This window comes from Emys orbicularis, chromosome 17, assembly GCF_028017835.1.
Source record: "Emys orbicularis isolate rEmyOrb1 chromosome 17, rEmyOrb1.hap1, whole genome shotgun sequence".
Classification (NCBI taxonomy): Eukaryota; Metazoa; Chordata; order Testudines; family Emydidae; genus Emys; species Emys orbicularis.
The window spans coordinates 3986611-4003134 of NC_088699.1; the positions used below are offsets into that span (position 1 = coordinate 3986611).

General features: G+C 45.8%; 1 protein-coding gene across 1 annotated transcript in view; it reads left to right on the forward strand.

Annotated features, from left to right (window-relative positions):
• Positions 1-16524, forward strand: part of PIGL (phosphatidylinositol glycan anchor biosynthesis class L) — a 90403-nt gene that overhangs the window by 59088 nt on the left and 14791 nt on the right. The window contains 2 exon segments of the mRNA XM_065418388.1: positions 6515-6605; positions 15073-15140. Coding sequence (XP_065274460.1) covers positions 6515-6605; positions 15073-15140 — 159 coding nt within the window.

Here is a 16524-nt window from a genome sequence, read left to right on the forward strand (position 1 = left end):
GAGGAGAGTAGTTATTCCAGGAACCCCATTTCTACCCCACCCCACTTTCCAGTCACTACCTGTAAAGGCCCCACAAGGCTGAGAAGGCTTCCTAACAGACCCCCATCCATACTGCTCTCTCTCCAGGCAACCTGTCATCCAGTAGGAGGCACTAGAACACAGTGTCCCAGAGGCCTGGGCGTTGCCTATTCTCAGCAATCTTAGGGAGTGACAGACCCAAGGGTATCGTAAACACAAGTGTCCCATGTGGGACAGCCACTTGCTCTTTATTAAGCCACATGGACTTCACACAAACTGGCTGTTTAGTTCATTCAACTTAATCTTTGAAGTGATCATAGGACCCTGGCTCGTGATTAGAGCAAATTCCATAGAAGACTGAAGTGGGTTGTAGCCCACGAAAGCTTATGCTCTAATAAATTTGTTAGTCTCTAAGGTGCCACAAGTACTCCTGTTCTTTTTGCAGATACAGACTAACATGGCTGCTACTCTGAAACCTGAAAAAAGATGCACATACAGTGCATTGGGTGCAGCTCTGTTAGAAGCTGAACATAAGAAAGCTGGTCAGGAAGCGAACAGGATGTCATAGAAGAAAGGTAGAGCTGGGCCATGTATAGTAGGCGAAGCTTTTAAAGTTTCCATCAGGGACACAAAGGAGTCTCTCCAACATGGCTGCTCTTCTCAAATCTGCCTTCAGTGTGAAGTTTGTTAAAATATAAAAGTTATCTTACAAAAACTAACCCTTCTGGCAGAGCCAGTACTGCTGGCTTCATGCTCAAGGTTAGTGACGCACTGATCTAGAGGTCAGATGGTCCAAGCCCTGAGGCAACAGTAAACAAGGGACAACATCCAGCAGACAAAAGCAAGCAAGAGAAGGGAGACAGGCAAACAGGGTGTAGCATACAATGCTTCCATTCTCATTTTTTCCATAGAGATTTGTTTAATTTCTTTTGTTATGAAGATGCAGCTGTGTACAGGTGTACAGGTCGAGCTCACTGGGCAAAGTCTAACCAAAACAAAGACGTTGCCTTTTGATTTAATTTCCTTATGTGGTTTGCTGTGGCCCACTGGTGGCTCTCAAATCCCCTGGATGCTGCAGCCAAGACTAAATACTGTGTTGTCCACCACTCCATTGCTCTGCACCATTGCAGTGCGGGGGAAGAACGGGTAGTAGCTGCAAGGATGTAATTATTCCATGGGGAAACATGGAGAGGACAAATACAAGGGGGAGAAAATTAGAAACCAACAAAGGGTCTTATCCTCCTCCCGAGTCAGTGGCAAAGCCCACAATAGATAAATGGAGGACTTATAGGTAGGGTTTTCAGAAGCCCTCAGAGTTGGCCTGACTGCTCCTGCTAAGGTCAGTAAGCATAGTTAGGCCAGCATTGGGTGCATTTGAACATCCCACCCTCTGGGTACATCTATGCTGCAAAACAACACCTATGGCAGCGAGTCTCAGAGCCCAAGTCAGCTGACTTGGGCTCACACATATAGGAGTGTAGACATTCCGCTCAGGCGGAAGCACAGGCTCTGAGACCAACCCCCCTCGCCAGGTGTCAGAACCTGGGGTCCATCCCGAGCAGTAACATTTACACTGTTTTAGCCCCCTAGCATGAGCCCAAGTCAGTTGACCCAGGCTCTGAGACTCTCTGCCATGGATGTTTTTTTTTTGCAGTGTAGACCTACCCTCACTCTCCAGTGCTCTCAGCCCAGCACTAAATACGCTTGACAGAGCAGCAGCAAAACCCTGATTCACTGAAAATGTTATAAAAACTGCAACAAGCTTAATTCTGGGGCAAAACCTTCCTATTGCATGACCAAAGCCTTGCCCCATCGTGGCCGGCTGTTCATGCCCTCAGTCACTGAGGCTCCCTAGCTATGAACAGTCCTTTGCATTCAGTGTCTGTGATTTGGAATGCCTGTAAATGTCACTTCTTGGCCAGAAGCCTTGGGTTGAAATCAGGCTGCTTGACTGAACCCTTCCTACACCCCCACCCCTACAGCGATTTGATCCAGGAACCCTTTCCAACAGTGATTTATATCTTGATCCATCCCCGAGGTTGGCAGCACCAACAAGGAGCTCTCTGGGGCACAGGACAGAGGAGGTGTGGGGAAGGGGGTGTCTCCTGGGACAGGCTCCAGTCAGCTCCAAGGACTGTACTAATTTTCACTCCATTACAGCCCTTTATCTCAGCCTTGCGACCTTGAGCTGAGAGACATTATGGGCTACAGTCAGAAAGCTAGAGTTAACCATTTAAATGCCAAATGGCTCTGATCATCAGCCCTGAAGTTATTAATAAACAATCAGATATAACCCGTTTTTATTGTTCAAAAGCTCACTGTGCTTCAGATTTGGCTAGGGTTGATTTTTTAAGGTATTAATAAGAATATGTTTACATGTATATTAAATAGAATGGTAATCTGGTCTAGTGGTTTAAGCAGAGTCCATGGTTATTTGGGGGGGGGATAGCTCAGTGGTTTGAGCATTGGCCTAATAAACCCAGGGTTGTGAGTTCAATCCTTGAGGGGGCCACTTAGGGATCTGGGGCAAAATCAGTACTTGGTCCTGCTAGTGAAGGCAGGGGGCTGGACACGATGACCTTTCAGGGTCCCTTCCAGTTCTATGAGATAGGTATATATTATATTATTATTATATTATTATTTGTATTTATTTGTATTGTGGCAGTGGCAAGAATTTACATATGCTAGGTGCTGTTCAAACACTTAGCAAAAGACAGTTCCTGGCGCTGGGCGACTAGATACCCGGGTGATGATCCTGGGTTCTGGTCCCAGCTCTGCTACTGGCTTCTCTTTGTGGGTTTGGATGTGTTACTTAATGTCTGTGTCACACAGTGATCACTCTGTATCTGACCTCTCAGTCCTCATCCTCAAAGGAAACCTGCACAACACTGTCAAAAGATGAGCCTGGGAGCTTAAATTCATCACTCTGCCAGACATTAAAAATCATGGATTGAACAGAGACACTGGATTTATAATGTATTACAGTGGTTCTGAACCTTTCCAGATTACTGTCCCCCTTTCAGGAAGGAGTCTGATTTGTCTTGCATACCCCAAGTTTAAAAACTCCCTCATTTAAAAACTATTTGCTTACAAAATCAGACATAAAAATACAAAAAGTGTCACAGAACAGTGTTACTGAAAAATTGCTGACTTTCTCATTTTTACCATATAATTATAAAAGAAACTGATTGGAATATAAATATTGTACTTACATTTCAGTGTATAAAGCAGTGTAAACAAATCATTATATGAAATTTTAGTTTGTACTGACTTTGCTAGTGCTTTATATGTAGCCTGTCGTAAAACTAGGCAAATATCTAGCTGAGTTGATGTACTCCCTGGAAGACCTCTGCATACCCCCAGGAGTACGTGTATCCCTGGTTGAGAACAACTGGCTTATTACACAGTCTGTTACCCACTAACCCCCTCTTTTTGTCCTGTGACTGCAGAGGTGTTAATGGGCAACTCTGCCTTGAATGGTCTCTTACAATATGTGCTAACTACTTATGCTAAGTTTCAGAGTAGCAGCCGTGTTAGTCTGTATCCGCAAAAATAACAGGAGTACTTGTGGCACCTGTTAGTCTCTAAGGTGCCACAAGTACTCCTGTTATTTTTACTTATGCTAAACAATTTCTTGGCTGGGAGTACCTTTCCCAGACCTGAAAAAGAGCTCTGTCTGGCTCCAAAGCTTGTCTCTCTCGCCAATAGAAAAGTTGGACCACCTTATTGTCTGTGTCAGTTTCTCTGTCTGCAAAATGAGGCTAATACTAGTTTGCGGTGTTGTGAGGATTAATTAGTTACACACACTCAGGCACATGCAGTTTGTATCAGCTTTGCTCTCTTTGCTGCTGGCAGGTGATGCGATGCAGGAAAAAATTCCTCTTAGTTGCAGGGCATGAATGACCCGCTTCATGGGGCCTTGATAAATGGCGAGAAGCATAGCTGCTTGCAAAATGTGCTCACTTTAATCAGGTCAGCATGCACAAGGTTAATTTCCCCATGCCTTCAGATTGTTTTGTTTTCAGAGATTCTGAACCGTTGCCTCCAGCTGTTGATTTTCATTGAACTAGGGTGACCTTTTTCTGTCCAAACTAGTTAAAACCTGCTCCATTGCCCAGAGCCTCTTCAGAGAAAGCTCAGTAAAACCAAGCGCTGCTGCTGGGATACTAACATCCTTTTAAACATTGTCATTTCCAGTTGCCATGTTTCCTTCCTGACCTCTCACGGGTTGTAGCTCATCTGGTGTTTTCACAGGACACTTTTCTCTGTCTCCACTTTCCTAGGTCAGTTTTTAGAGAACTGCCATTACAAAGTCAGATGAATGAAGAAGGAACAAACTGCTGTGGGCAGCAAAAAATCCCACTGAGCCTAATGCACAACTTGAATATTAGTATACTAAGCATGGTGCATCCTCAAATGCACCATTCAAGCTACTGAAACAATACAAGACTTAGTCTTAGATCTTGTTCAGTGCATATGCTGCTTGGGATAATCTAGTTAACCTTTTAAGCCATGCTCTATTTTGATCCAAGCAACGTCTTGTGACTTGGTGGGGCCTGTAGTAGGACATCTACCTAGAACACATCACCGGATATCGGCAATACCAGGAGGGATGAGCTGGAGTGCCGATGAGAAGCGCAGTCGGGAAAGTAACTGAAATACTTCCCTGATGGATTGTATTTTCTAATGGATAACCTACCCTAAATTCTCAATTACTGAGGGACTATCTTCACTCATTGATATATTTCCTTTCCACAACCAACTCTGTATAACTTTTCATGAGTGATGTACCCGAATATTTGGATGCTAACATCAAAACTGTATTGTTAAATTTATTTACCTAAATTTGGGTTCTTGCTGATTATGTACTCTATGTATCTTATGACTTTTAAAACAAACTTTGTGTTTTTGGATACTCTACACACTGTACCCAGATGTACAGACACTCTTTTCTTAACCTGTGTATTATATCATTTAGCTTTAATACAAATTTTAAATCAGTGAGCCCACTTCTACATTAAAGACGAGACTCGAAAGTGTCTGATTTTATGCAGATTAGATGGAAGCCTTCGGCTTCTGGCAACCCCCACAACCCATTAAGTCTAGGCTTCACCCCTGTGATGAAACTTGAGTACCTCATGTACTAGGGGGAATTGGCAAAAAATTTCCACTGTTGCTAACACCAGTGCAGCTCCAATAAGGGTAGCAAGAATGAGAACGCTCGTATAGAAAAGGCTAGCAATGCTGCTGGTACTTTTAACACCATATTATTTAAATCAGCTCTGAACAGGGATAGGCAACACAGTGATGAAAATGCTGGCAGCCAGTCTGTAGGGCTCCCCTTCTTGCTACTACCAGTGTTAACAGCGGTGGGAAAATTTTGCCAAAAATCCCCTAGTGTAGACACAGTCTAAGAGCTTGACCTTGGAAATGCGCTGAGCTGTGTGCTGAGGAGACACTTTTCCGTTGCTCTGATGCAGATGTTATCATCCCCGTCGTCCTGGGAACCAGCAAAGAGACAAGTGTACTGGGAAATGGGACTTCTACGCTCAGCAGCAAACAGCTGGGACCATTCTGAATCCAAACCATTGTGTCAGTGCGAAAAGGTTATGCATTCACTTGGCTGCTAAGCTGCCTCAAGGCAATAATCAAACTATTACCGGACAGGAAGAGCGAAAGAAGGGTTTAACAGTTCCTCGTGGGTCTTCAGCAGCCTTAGGGTATATTATTGCTAATGATAAATTATTATATGTATTATTAAAGTAGTGAACACCAACAGTGTGCTTGACACCTGACAGTGCATAATGACTGGGGATCATATTCTGCTCAGTTACATCACTGTAAATATGGAATAATTCTGTTGACTTTAGTGGAGTGACTTCTGGATTTACTGCAGTATTATTGAGACCAGTGTTTGGCCCATGATCTCTGCCCCAAGTTGCTCACAACCTGAAATACACAGATGGAATAGTTAGACACAGTGCAGATGCAAAGAACACTAAGATAATGGGGTCAGAGCAGAATTTGATCCATTACTTTTAATATGTAATTCTTCAGTAGATTTTATTGGAAAGGCTTTCTGGGTAAATTGTGTTTTAAGGAAGTATTTGAATAAAGAGGATGGATGTTTCCTTTCTGTGCAGAGGGTTAGAACTCTGATGGAATGGAACAGAAAGCAGGAATCATTGAACAAATAGATGTTGATCAAAGAAAATAGGTGGTGGTGGTGGGAAATCTAATTTAAAAACAATAACAAGTTAAAATCTTAACAAAGTGGGGAAAATATTGACTGAATTGCTGTGCTTCCCTTCCAGCCCTACCAATATACATGTTACTTGTTAGACCTTGGAGAACTTGCAGTGCTTAGTTTGGATGGTTTTCTGTGGTTGATAAAATTATCTTGCTTCCAGTCTCGGAGAAGATGAGATCTGTCCTTCAGCATATTATGGATACAGCGGGGAGCCATGAAGTGACTGATTGTGTTTTTCATTTCCAGGGACCTTCCAGACGATCCAGCTGTTGAATGGGACACACATCTCCTCTCTACCTTTGTGCTAAAGCACATAGAAACCAACCATATCAACCTGGTAATGTGCAACTTTCTATAGCAAAGGGATTTTGCCCAAAACATTCTATGCTATCACTATTCCAGATTCTTTGCTCCCTTTTTAAAAGATTTATTTTTTGTAGAGTTTTGGCTAGTATTTTACTATTGGAGGCTCCTTGGGGCAGGTGGGGAGGGGGAAGAAGATGGTGTCTACCCTGTTTTGAATCAGGTACATTACGATCTTTACCCATTGTTGTAATTCAGCCCTACAAGGCACCTTTATGTGGTCATTTGACTAACCTACTCTAAGATGTCACCAGCCTTCACTGAAATTCATTGTCAAACAAACTAAAAAACTCAGGGCAAAGCTCCTCTGAAACTGGTAAGTTTCACCATAAATGAGCACCAAGTTCATTAATTGTAGGGAGCCTGCCATGCAGCCCAAAATTAGGCTTGCTTCTTGTGATTTCAAGTTTATGTGTGAGCATTTGTTCAGCTTTTGTGTCTACTTCTCTGCAGATTCCAGAAACTCTCCCGAGACTCTTTTATAGGTAAAACAAAATCAGACGAACCCTCTTCCAAATACTTTAACACCTACAAAAAGACCAGAACAAATAAAACAGCCTTATTAAATAAAATGGGAAAGGATGACACTGTCGATTAATGGATGGATCTTTCACCTCTGGAGATCTGGGGTCAATTCCTGACTGTTACACAAGTGAAATGAGCATGGAGAGGTCTTACCCTAGTCCAGGGGTGGGCAAACTTTTTGGCCCGAGGGCCACATTGGGGTTTCAAAATGGTATGGAGGGCCGGGTAGGGAAGGCTGTGCCTCCCTAAACAGCCTGGCCCCTGCCCCATATCTGCCCCCTTCCACTTCCCACCCCCTGACTGCCCCCCTCAGAGCCCCTGACCCATCCAACCCCCCTTGCTCCTTGTCCCCTAACCGCCCCCTCCCAGGACCCCACCCCCTATCCAATCCCCCCTGCTCCCAGTCCCCTGACTGCTCCAACCTCTATCCACACCCCCGCCCCTTGACAGGCCTCCCGGGACCCCACGCCTATCCGATTCCCCCTGTTCCCCATCCCCTGACCCCTATCCACACCCCCACCACGCTTATCCAACCCTCCCATCTCCTGACTGCCCCCCGGAACCTCTGCCCCATCCAACCGCCCCCTGCTCCCTGTCCCCTGACTGCCCCCGGGACCCCGGCCCCCTTACCATGCCGCTCAGAGCAGCATGTCTGGTAGCCGCGCCACCCAGCCGGAGCCAGACACGCTGCTGCGCTGCTCGGCAGGAGTGCACAACACTGCCACCCAGAGCACTGCCTGCGCGGCGGCATGGCTCCAGGGTAGGGGGGACAGCAGGGGAGGAGCCGGGGGCTAGCCTCCCCATCCAGGAGCTCAAGGGCTGGGCAGGACGGTCCGGCCCGCGGACCGTAGTTTGCCCACCTCTGCTCTAGTCACTAGTGGATGTTTGTTTACATCTTAAAACCACAATTTGTCACAGCTGGTAGTCTTCATCTATGAAAAACCCAGGATTGTCTGAGGGTCAGGGTTTGAGATATGTTGGCAGAGTTATGTGTGTTGGGACCCAGGACTGGAATCCCAGGGGGATTGCTGGTCAGGACTAAAGTGCATTGGATGGTCTGTGTTGGAGTCCAGGACTGAAACAGTAGGGTTTCTACAGAACAGGATGAAAGCACTATGTAGTGAGGAAAGATGCACAAAACCCCTCTCTGCTAAGCCTGACTGTAGTCTGGCATGATAATCCCTGTGTGGGACGGCTGCCCCACACAGGCAGCAGCAGGGTTAAGGCAGCCTTGGAGAGGCTGTGCAGCATCCAGCCAATCAGGAAAGGGTTTATTGAGAGAGGAGAGAAGGAGAAGGCTTGCTGGTGCAGCGCAGTTGGCTGCTGAGGGAAGTGGAAGAAGCTGAGGACCACCTGCCCCCTGAAAGGGGGGAGACAGCAGGCTGGGGCACAGCCGGAAGGCCAGGTCCCGAAGAGGACACAGCGGTCCGGGAGCGACATGGGTCCAGATGGTGGAGACGGTGGAGGAAGTAGAAGCAACCGCGAGTAAAACACCACTAGTAAAAGGCACCCTGATGGTCCAAGAGAGCTAATTCCCAGCACGACCAGCAAGAAGCGCCGCGGCGGTGGGTCGGCACTGTTACAGTCCCTCGTGTTTCTTTTGCACCAAACTCACAAAATATTAAAAACAAACCCCACGGCAATACGCAAGACAACAAAGGAAAGCAGAGACTGTGAATCAGAGTCACTCTGAGTCTTGTAACACAGGAACTGAAAGCTCTTTAACAAGAGACAGCTCATGCTTCCAATTCTGTATTGATTCTGAGGCTAATTTTCCATGAAATTCATTGGTGTGCACAGGGAAGTCAGGTGCAGCTTTCCTACAGTCATTCAGTGTATTTCGGCCCTGTGAATAGTCAGGAGTTTTAATATGATCTGAAAGTTCTTAACACAAGAGGACTTGCATTGCATGTTCTTGACTCTCTTGGGCAGCAGGGCAAACCCTTCGAAGTCCCAGTAGAAATCCTGAATCCACTAAAACTTCTCCTGAATAACGAGGAAGGGTTGGAGCTCTGTCTCAGAGGAAATTAAACGCAAGCTTTGTGTGGTGCAGAGGGCATAGGAGGCTTAAGCCTTGCAGTTATATAGCATGAGTTGAAAAATCACGTGCATTGTTTTCAAAGCATGAAACATGAACATCACAAGTGCCCTTCATGCTGTGCTGCTAGCATGGCATGTAGCCTTATTAATGATGAGAGCAATGGACCCTGAATGTCTAGATCCATGGCTTTTGGGACCCACTGCATCCCTCTATCTGGAGATGTTCAAACAGTTCACTGAACTGCTCTGAGCTTCGTCTGTGTAAATGGAGATGTGTTTCCCAGACAAATGAATCTTTGTCACTGCCACAGAAGGCCACCTTGGAAACTCGCCAGGAGCCAGTGGCGTCATATTTGCATATAGATTTACATAATTTTAAGCCTCCAGAATAAATGCCCATGGCCCAGATAGTCGCTGGTTCTTGTAACTTCCCTAAATCAGGAGTAGGAATAAAGTTTGCCAACAATGAAAACGAGCAGTTGATTCGTTTAGTTGAGCACCTACAACTTGGGTGTCTTCTACTTTGTAAAACTCCGTGGTGTGGGCTACAGGTAGCTCTTGTCCACACTTTGGGGGGCCCTGCTGTCCAGAGACTAGGGTCCTGGCCTTGATGGGCAAAAAGCGTTGGGTGTTTCAGTCACATTGTCTTGGCTGACTTACCTTAGCATGACTGAAAAGCCTGCTTGAGTTACAGGCTAACATGGCTTCACACATGTTAAGCTAACTCAGTTGACTTAACATGACTAAAAAACACACACCCTTTTTGCCCATTAAAACAGGCATCAGACCTTACCCCAGCTCTTCTCCATAATCATTGCATAGAGAACAATATCTCGTATTTACAGAACTCCTGTGTCATTTGGCCATGGGGAGACGTGCTAGAGTTCCAGCCTGTCTGAAAGGAGGGAGTCACACCATGTTCTGTGTATTTCTGTGCTATTACATAGTTACTCATTTCCCCAATTGCCCTGGAAGTCAGTGAGTAACTCAATCTCTTTGAGAGCTACAGGGACATGTGTCATCCTAGCTCAGCGTTAAATAGTGGAGACACAGAAATTAAAGGTGGGTGAACTCAAAGCCAAAACTAATTTATAAACTTTGGAAATGATTTCCTGCCTGCTGGATTTCTAAGCAAAAGCCTGTACTGCAGGAGAATCAGCCAAAGCCAGTCTGTCTCCATCTGGATTAGAAAGTACCTAGTGAATGTACCGCATGTTACATGGTATTGCTTGGGCCTCAGACAACCTCTAGATGATGCAATGCCTGCTAGTTAGGATCTCAGGGAATAATGTTATCAGAGGCTTGGTGAAAGCAGAAATGGGACGAGGAGCTAGCATTCAGATTGTGTTGGGGCAGAGCTAGAGCTGGGGTTCAAAGGTACCAGAATCTTATGAGTTGCTCTCCACTTGGGACTGGTGGAAATCTCTCAACTTCAACTGCTCTAGAAAGATTCCCATCATCTTGGGCCACATCCAAACCAGCCAGGCCCCTTCTAGTTTTGGAATTTAACCTGGAATACAAACTCTGGACATTGGGTTCAGATCTGGGGTTTTGAATCAGAATCCCCCAGCTCCTGAAATTCAAGAGACTCAGATTTGATATTCTAGTGTAGAAAGGACTTTATATGGCTTTGCAGGACACTGGGAACATAATGCAGCATGCACAGTTTGCTGTACAAGAATGCACCTCTTGCAAGAATCTCTGCCATCCCTGCTTTCTCTCACCTTTCTTTGTGCTGTAGTTTTATCAGGTGTGTTTGAGGCAGGCGAGAGAATGAAAGGTCCTGTGGGCTTTCCTAAAGAGCTGGCACTCACTCAGACATCTGCAGCTCCAGTCCAGCCAGCGCTGCGACGCAGACTGCGGTTTGATTTTTGCCCAATAGCCCATTATATTAAATTATAGCTTCTCTTGTTTAACAGGATGTGGGAGGGGGCCAAAGTGCTCTCCAAATCCAGCTGGATGTCTTCCAAAAACCTGCCCCACAAAGGGCCAAAGAGGTGACAGCATAGGGTGTAATTTCTAATGACCTTTCCAGGCCCGTAAAAATTATATGTGGAGGAAATGGGGCTATAAAAGCAGGTTGCTCCTACAGTGTTTTCTTGGATAGCCCACTTCCTAGGAAAGAACAGAGAATTTGCTCCACAGAAAGGAAAATATCTATCCCGTCGGTCTCCTTGAGCAGAGGTGAGCTGCATTTTAAAATATTAGACAGTGCCAGCAAGAGTCAGGAGACCCACAACTTTTAATGTTTTTCTTCTCCAGTGTGCATGATTTGCAGAGGAAGCTCAGACTCTAGAGCTCTTAGCTCTTCTGCTGGTAATTGAGCAGATTTCCTCTGTGCTCCCCGCCCCCTCCGGAAGGGATTTCTGGTTCCTTGTTTATGTTGGCTGCATTGCTGGCTTCCACCAGTGAAAGTTCCATCTCCTAGATACCAAGGTCATCCAGAAAAAGAAAACACATCAGCACCGGCTCCCTTTTCAGAGCAGATGTGGAGAAGGAAACCTCCAAAGATTCCACCGAACAAATTATTTCCATGTCAAGAATATTTCCTATCCCAGCCTCTTGATCACAGAAATAGTCAAGCCTGTGTTCCAGCCCAGGCAGAATCAAGATGTGCAGGTTGTCCTATCCTATCCTGATTGCTTGCTTGCTTTCATCATCAGCAGGTTTGGGTTATGTTTTTAAACCAAACACGTAACTGGTGCACTGTGTGGAAGGAGCAAAAGTTCCTCTGTGAAACTTTGTCTCTCACATGTCTCTCCAGCATGTGAGAGACAAACTGGAAAGTCAGATTATAAAATAAATTCCCAGGGGCCAGGAGAATGCATTTAAATGTGATTGCTGCATGTTTTCAGAATACTAGCAGTAATGAATATAGCAACCAGACTATATGAAATCAGTGGCCTGTGTGATAGACCCTAAACACTACATACTGGACAGATGAGATGTCACTGCCCATCATAAGCTACGTGTCAGCAGTGAATGAAGTGATACCTGTGAATACAGGGCCAACATTTCAAAGGTAATCACCTAAATTATGCAGGTAAAATGTACACCCATATGTGTTTCTCCTACAAGACAAGTCACTGGATGAGTACAATGGATAATTGCACACACATCTGCATGCTTGTAGGCACAGTAGATTCACATGCAAATATCTTGGACATGAGTTAAGCAACATCATTTGAAAATCAATCCGGTACAGTCTGTCTAGCCCATTCAGATACTATCCCAATTTAAGCTATTTGTTATTTTAATTATGTATGATAGACAGAGATTCTTATCTCACCCCCATCTCCCCAGTATCTGAGCATCTTCCAGTAGCACATTTTGGCTATGTCTACACTGCACAGCTTTTAACGACCTGGCTGTGTCACCACAGACGTGCTGCTAAAAGTCGTGCAGTGTTGCCGCTGTTTGCCGGCTCTCCTGACGACAAAAAACTTCTACCCCCAACGAACGGCGTTCGTGTTGTCGGCAGAAGACTGACAAAACACTGTTCACGCCGGCACTTGTCGCGGCAAAACGTTTGTCTTTCGGGGGAGGGGATTAACACCTCTGAAAGACAAAAGTTTTGTCATTCAATTGCCATTCAATAGCCTAAGTGAGGTGACTAACGGTTGTCATGGGTGGCTTATTCACTCATCCTCTTCACAGAGGACGATGCATGCGTGCAGTGAAGTATGTTTTGTTTTGGTAGGATTTTTTAAAGTACAAGCTGCTCTGTGTCTGTAAATATGTCCTGTCTTAGGGCCAGATTCTCCCACTCTTACTTATGTGGAGTAGCACCTTGCTACTCCTATTAAAATCATTGCGACTAATTGTGACATAAGAAATGTACGACTCAGTGTAAAGGTGAATTGAGCCTGTTAGTTCTTTGGGGCAAGGACAGTGTCTTATCTCTGATGTATAGAGCTCCATGTGAATTCATTGCACTGTCTGATGTTTTATAGTAACTCTACCAGCTCCCTGCCTTAGGGCCTGATCATGTGACATACTGTAGGATCTGAAATCTGTGAGGATCAGGCAAGCTCAGTACCTCACAGAACCATGCCTTTAGTGGGAATAACCTCTCAAAAAGATGCCAAAGTACAGAAAAAGGGGCAGCACTGCATTATGCAAATTTACTCGGTATGAAAGAGATATCAAGGAAACAACTCTTAATGTCTGGCAAAAACCAGTGGGGCTCCCACCAAACATATTTTTAAGAGTCCAATCATGATCCAGTTAATTCTTCTGCTGGGTAGCCAAACTCATTGCACAAAATTACAGCTGCTGAGCAAAATGAAAAGTGTAACTGGGGCCTCTCCTAGGGTGGAGAGCATTTACAAAAGGCTTGTCCAGTGCCTGTGTTTTCTGGATCTTTCTTAGGGTACGTCTTCACTACCAACATTAAAATGCTGCCGCGGCAAAGCTTTAATGTGGCTGCATAGTTGCGGCACCAGCGCTGGGAGAGTAGCTCACGAGGGGAGTAGCTACCAGCGCTGGTGCACTGTCTACACTGACACTTTACAGTGCTGAAACTTGCACTGCTCAGGGGGGTGTTTTTTCACATCTCTGAGTGAGAAAGTGTAGTCTGTCTTAGACTGTTGTTCACAAAGCATCTTCTGTGTTTGAAAGGGATGCCTTGGCTGCTCTTCCTGTTGGGTGGGTGGAGCAGCGGGTTGCAAAGCAGGTGGGGAGACTGTTTGATCTTCCCTCAACCTTTTACCCAGTGCTTTGGGCGTTGCCTGTGAAACTGCTTCGGAGAAAGGAACAGTTGTGAGTAAGCAAGGCAGTGGCATTTCCTCCCAGTACTGAAGGGACAGAACAGGCTGGGCAAGAAAGGAGACACTAGGGAGGTGTTGATTTCTTTGCAGCCCACAGCCCACACTACCTTTGATTAATGAAATAAAACCTTTCCCAGTGCAGACAAATAATAATCTATTGTTCCAGACTGACCAAGAGCCTGCCTTAGGCCTTGGCTACACTGGCGCTGTACAGCGCTGCAACTTGCTGCGCTCAGGGGTGTGAAAACGCCCCCCCCCCCCCGAGCGCAGCGAGTGCAGCGCTGTAAAGCGCCAGTGTAATCAGCGCCTGCAGCGCTGCACGCTCCCTCGCAGAGCTGCAAGCTAATCCCCTCGGAGAGGTGGAGTACTTACAGCGCTGCGAGAGCTCTCTCGCAGCGCTGGAGGCGCGACTACACTCGCGCTTCGCAGCGCTGTGAATTCCCAAGTGTAGCCAAGGCCTTAGCCAAACCCAGGACACGGTTAGCTGGTTGGTTAAAATAACGTATTCCAGTAACAGGCTGTTTTTTCACAGTGTGATCCTGAAGTGCATTCCCATTACAGGCAAAAAAGTGATTTATGGAGCCTGCTGTTCCTGCCTGTGTGATAATGTCATGATCTAGGGCCTAGCAAAGCACAGTCTTGCCCTGTAGTTCACATGCACCCCAGTAATCTGTCAACTCCAGGAGAAAGTGGCTTGCATAGTAGATTCTCCTGGATCTAGTAACCAGGAGTTTATAAGAGAGAACTTCTTCAGAGTAACTGTGAGATCTGATTATTATTAGTAACATGTGTATCCTGATACTCAGGAAGTGACACTTCTCATCTTTCTGTCTAGGCTTTTCTCCTTCTCTCAGCACCAGGGTGTCTGAATTATTATGATGATTTTATTGTATGTATTATTTGTATTACTGTAGCACCTCAGAGCCCTAGTCATGGACCAGGATTCCATTGTGCTCGTTGCTTTACAGACCCAGGACTCACTGAAGACTTCTGGCCGGGACAATGCTGAGTTACACAAATGCCCAACCCCCTAGAATTTAGTTGCAACCTTTTACTGCACACTCTGCTCCTCTGCTAAATAACTGTGTTCTGTGGGTTTTTTTGCAGGTGATAACCTTTGATGCGGGAGGAGTGAGCGGCCATGCTAACCACATCGCCCTTTACACTGCTCTAAGGTACGATGTCCCGTACAGTACATTGCGTGCCTTGCCAAAATGCTATTTGAAACCAAGTGCATGTGATGCCTGTGCAAGTAAAAGATTCATACTAGAGCCAACGACTGCATGGACTCCACTGATTCACCTCAATCCCGACCTGCAGCCCCCTCTGCTATTCCAGTTGTGGGAACTGCCCAAAACTCTGCCAATGCACTTGTGACCTGTGCACCCCATCTGTTCTACTCCTGTGCTCTCCCTGTATTTCTCCACTCGTGCCCCTCATTGTGGGCTTGCAAGCCCCCACTCTGCTGATCCTGTTCTGGGCCCCTTTGTATCTACACTTTCTGATTCCTAGCTTTGTGTTATGAATGTACTTTCACCAAAATGTGACGCACAACTCACGTCCCTTGTGCACTGATGGATTTAGAAAAATGTTTGAATGGAAGAGACTCTGGCCCCTGAACTCCATCCCCTGCCGTCTAGCGGGCCTGCATCTCTTTAACATCAGAGGGGTAGCCGTGTTAGTCTGTATCCACAAAAACAATGAGGAGTCCGGTGGCACCTTAAAGACTAACAGATTTATTTGGGCATAAGCTTTCGTGGGTAAAAAGAAGTGGGTTTTTTACCCTTGAAAGCTTATGCCCAAATAAATCTGTTAGTCTTTAAGGTGCCACTGGACTCCTAGTTGTTTTTGTTCTCTTTAATATGTGTCTTCTCCCCAAAGACAGAGTCACTCTCTGCTCTCATTCATTTAATCCAGCAGCTCCACAGCTACTGAGGGGTTATGTTTTATTTTTAGTGGCTGCTGCTTCTTTAATTTTTTTGGGGGGGGGGCAGCCTGTCTCACGGAGGAACTAGAGCATGACCACATCACTCATGGTTTCTGTGCCCTGATGAGTTCTCACACATACAGCTTTCAGACAGAGCTGCAGAGCATGTGCACACGCACTGATGTTCCTGCCTGCCGCTGCCCCCCATTTCATATGATTGTATGGGGAAAAAAGCAGCAAAGAGATCAAATTAACCCTCTTCCCTCCCTGTCTCCGTGTCAGCTAGTACCAGGTATGGTACTTTCATTGGACTAACACAGTTAGTCTTTCAAACTGTGTCTTGCAGGGTCCCCCCGACACTCTTGTAAATGGAAAAGGTAAATTGGGGTGCTATTCCAATTAATTAAATGATTTTGCACCCCGTTTGACCCTGTCACTTCTGCCTCATGCCCTCCAAAGGCAGGGGTGGAGTGGGCTGCATGACCAATCCCAGGATTCTCTCATATACCAGTCTCCCGACATACTGCTTTTGTGGCTGGTCCAGTTGCTGCTATTTCATATGTGTCCAAGCCCCAGATTTGTGGATAGCTATACAATTTCAGGGCTTGTGGGGAGGGTTTGTTTTCTGCAGG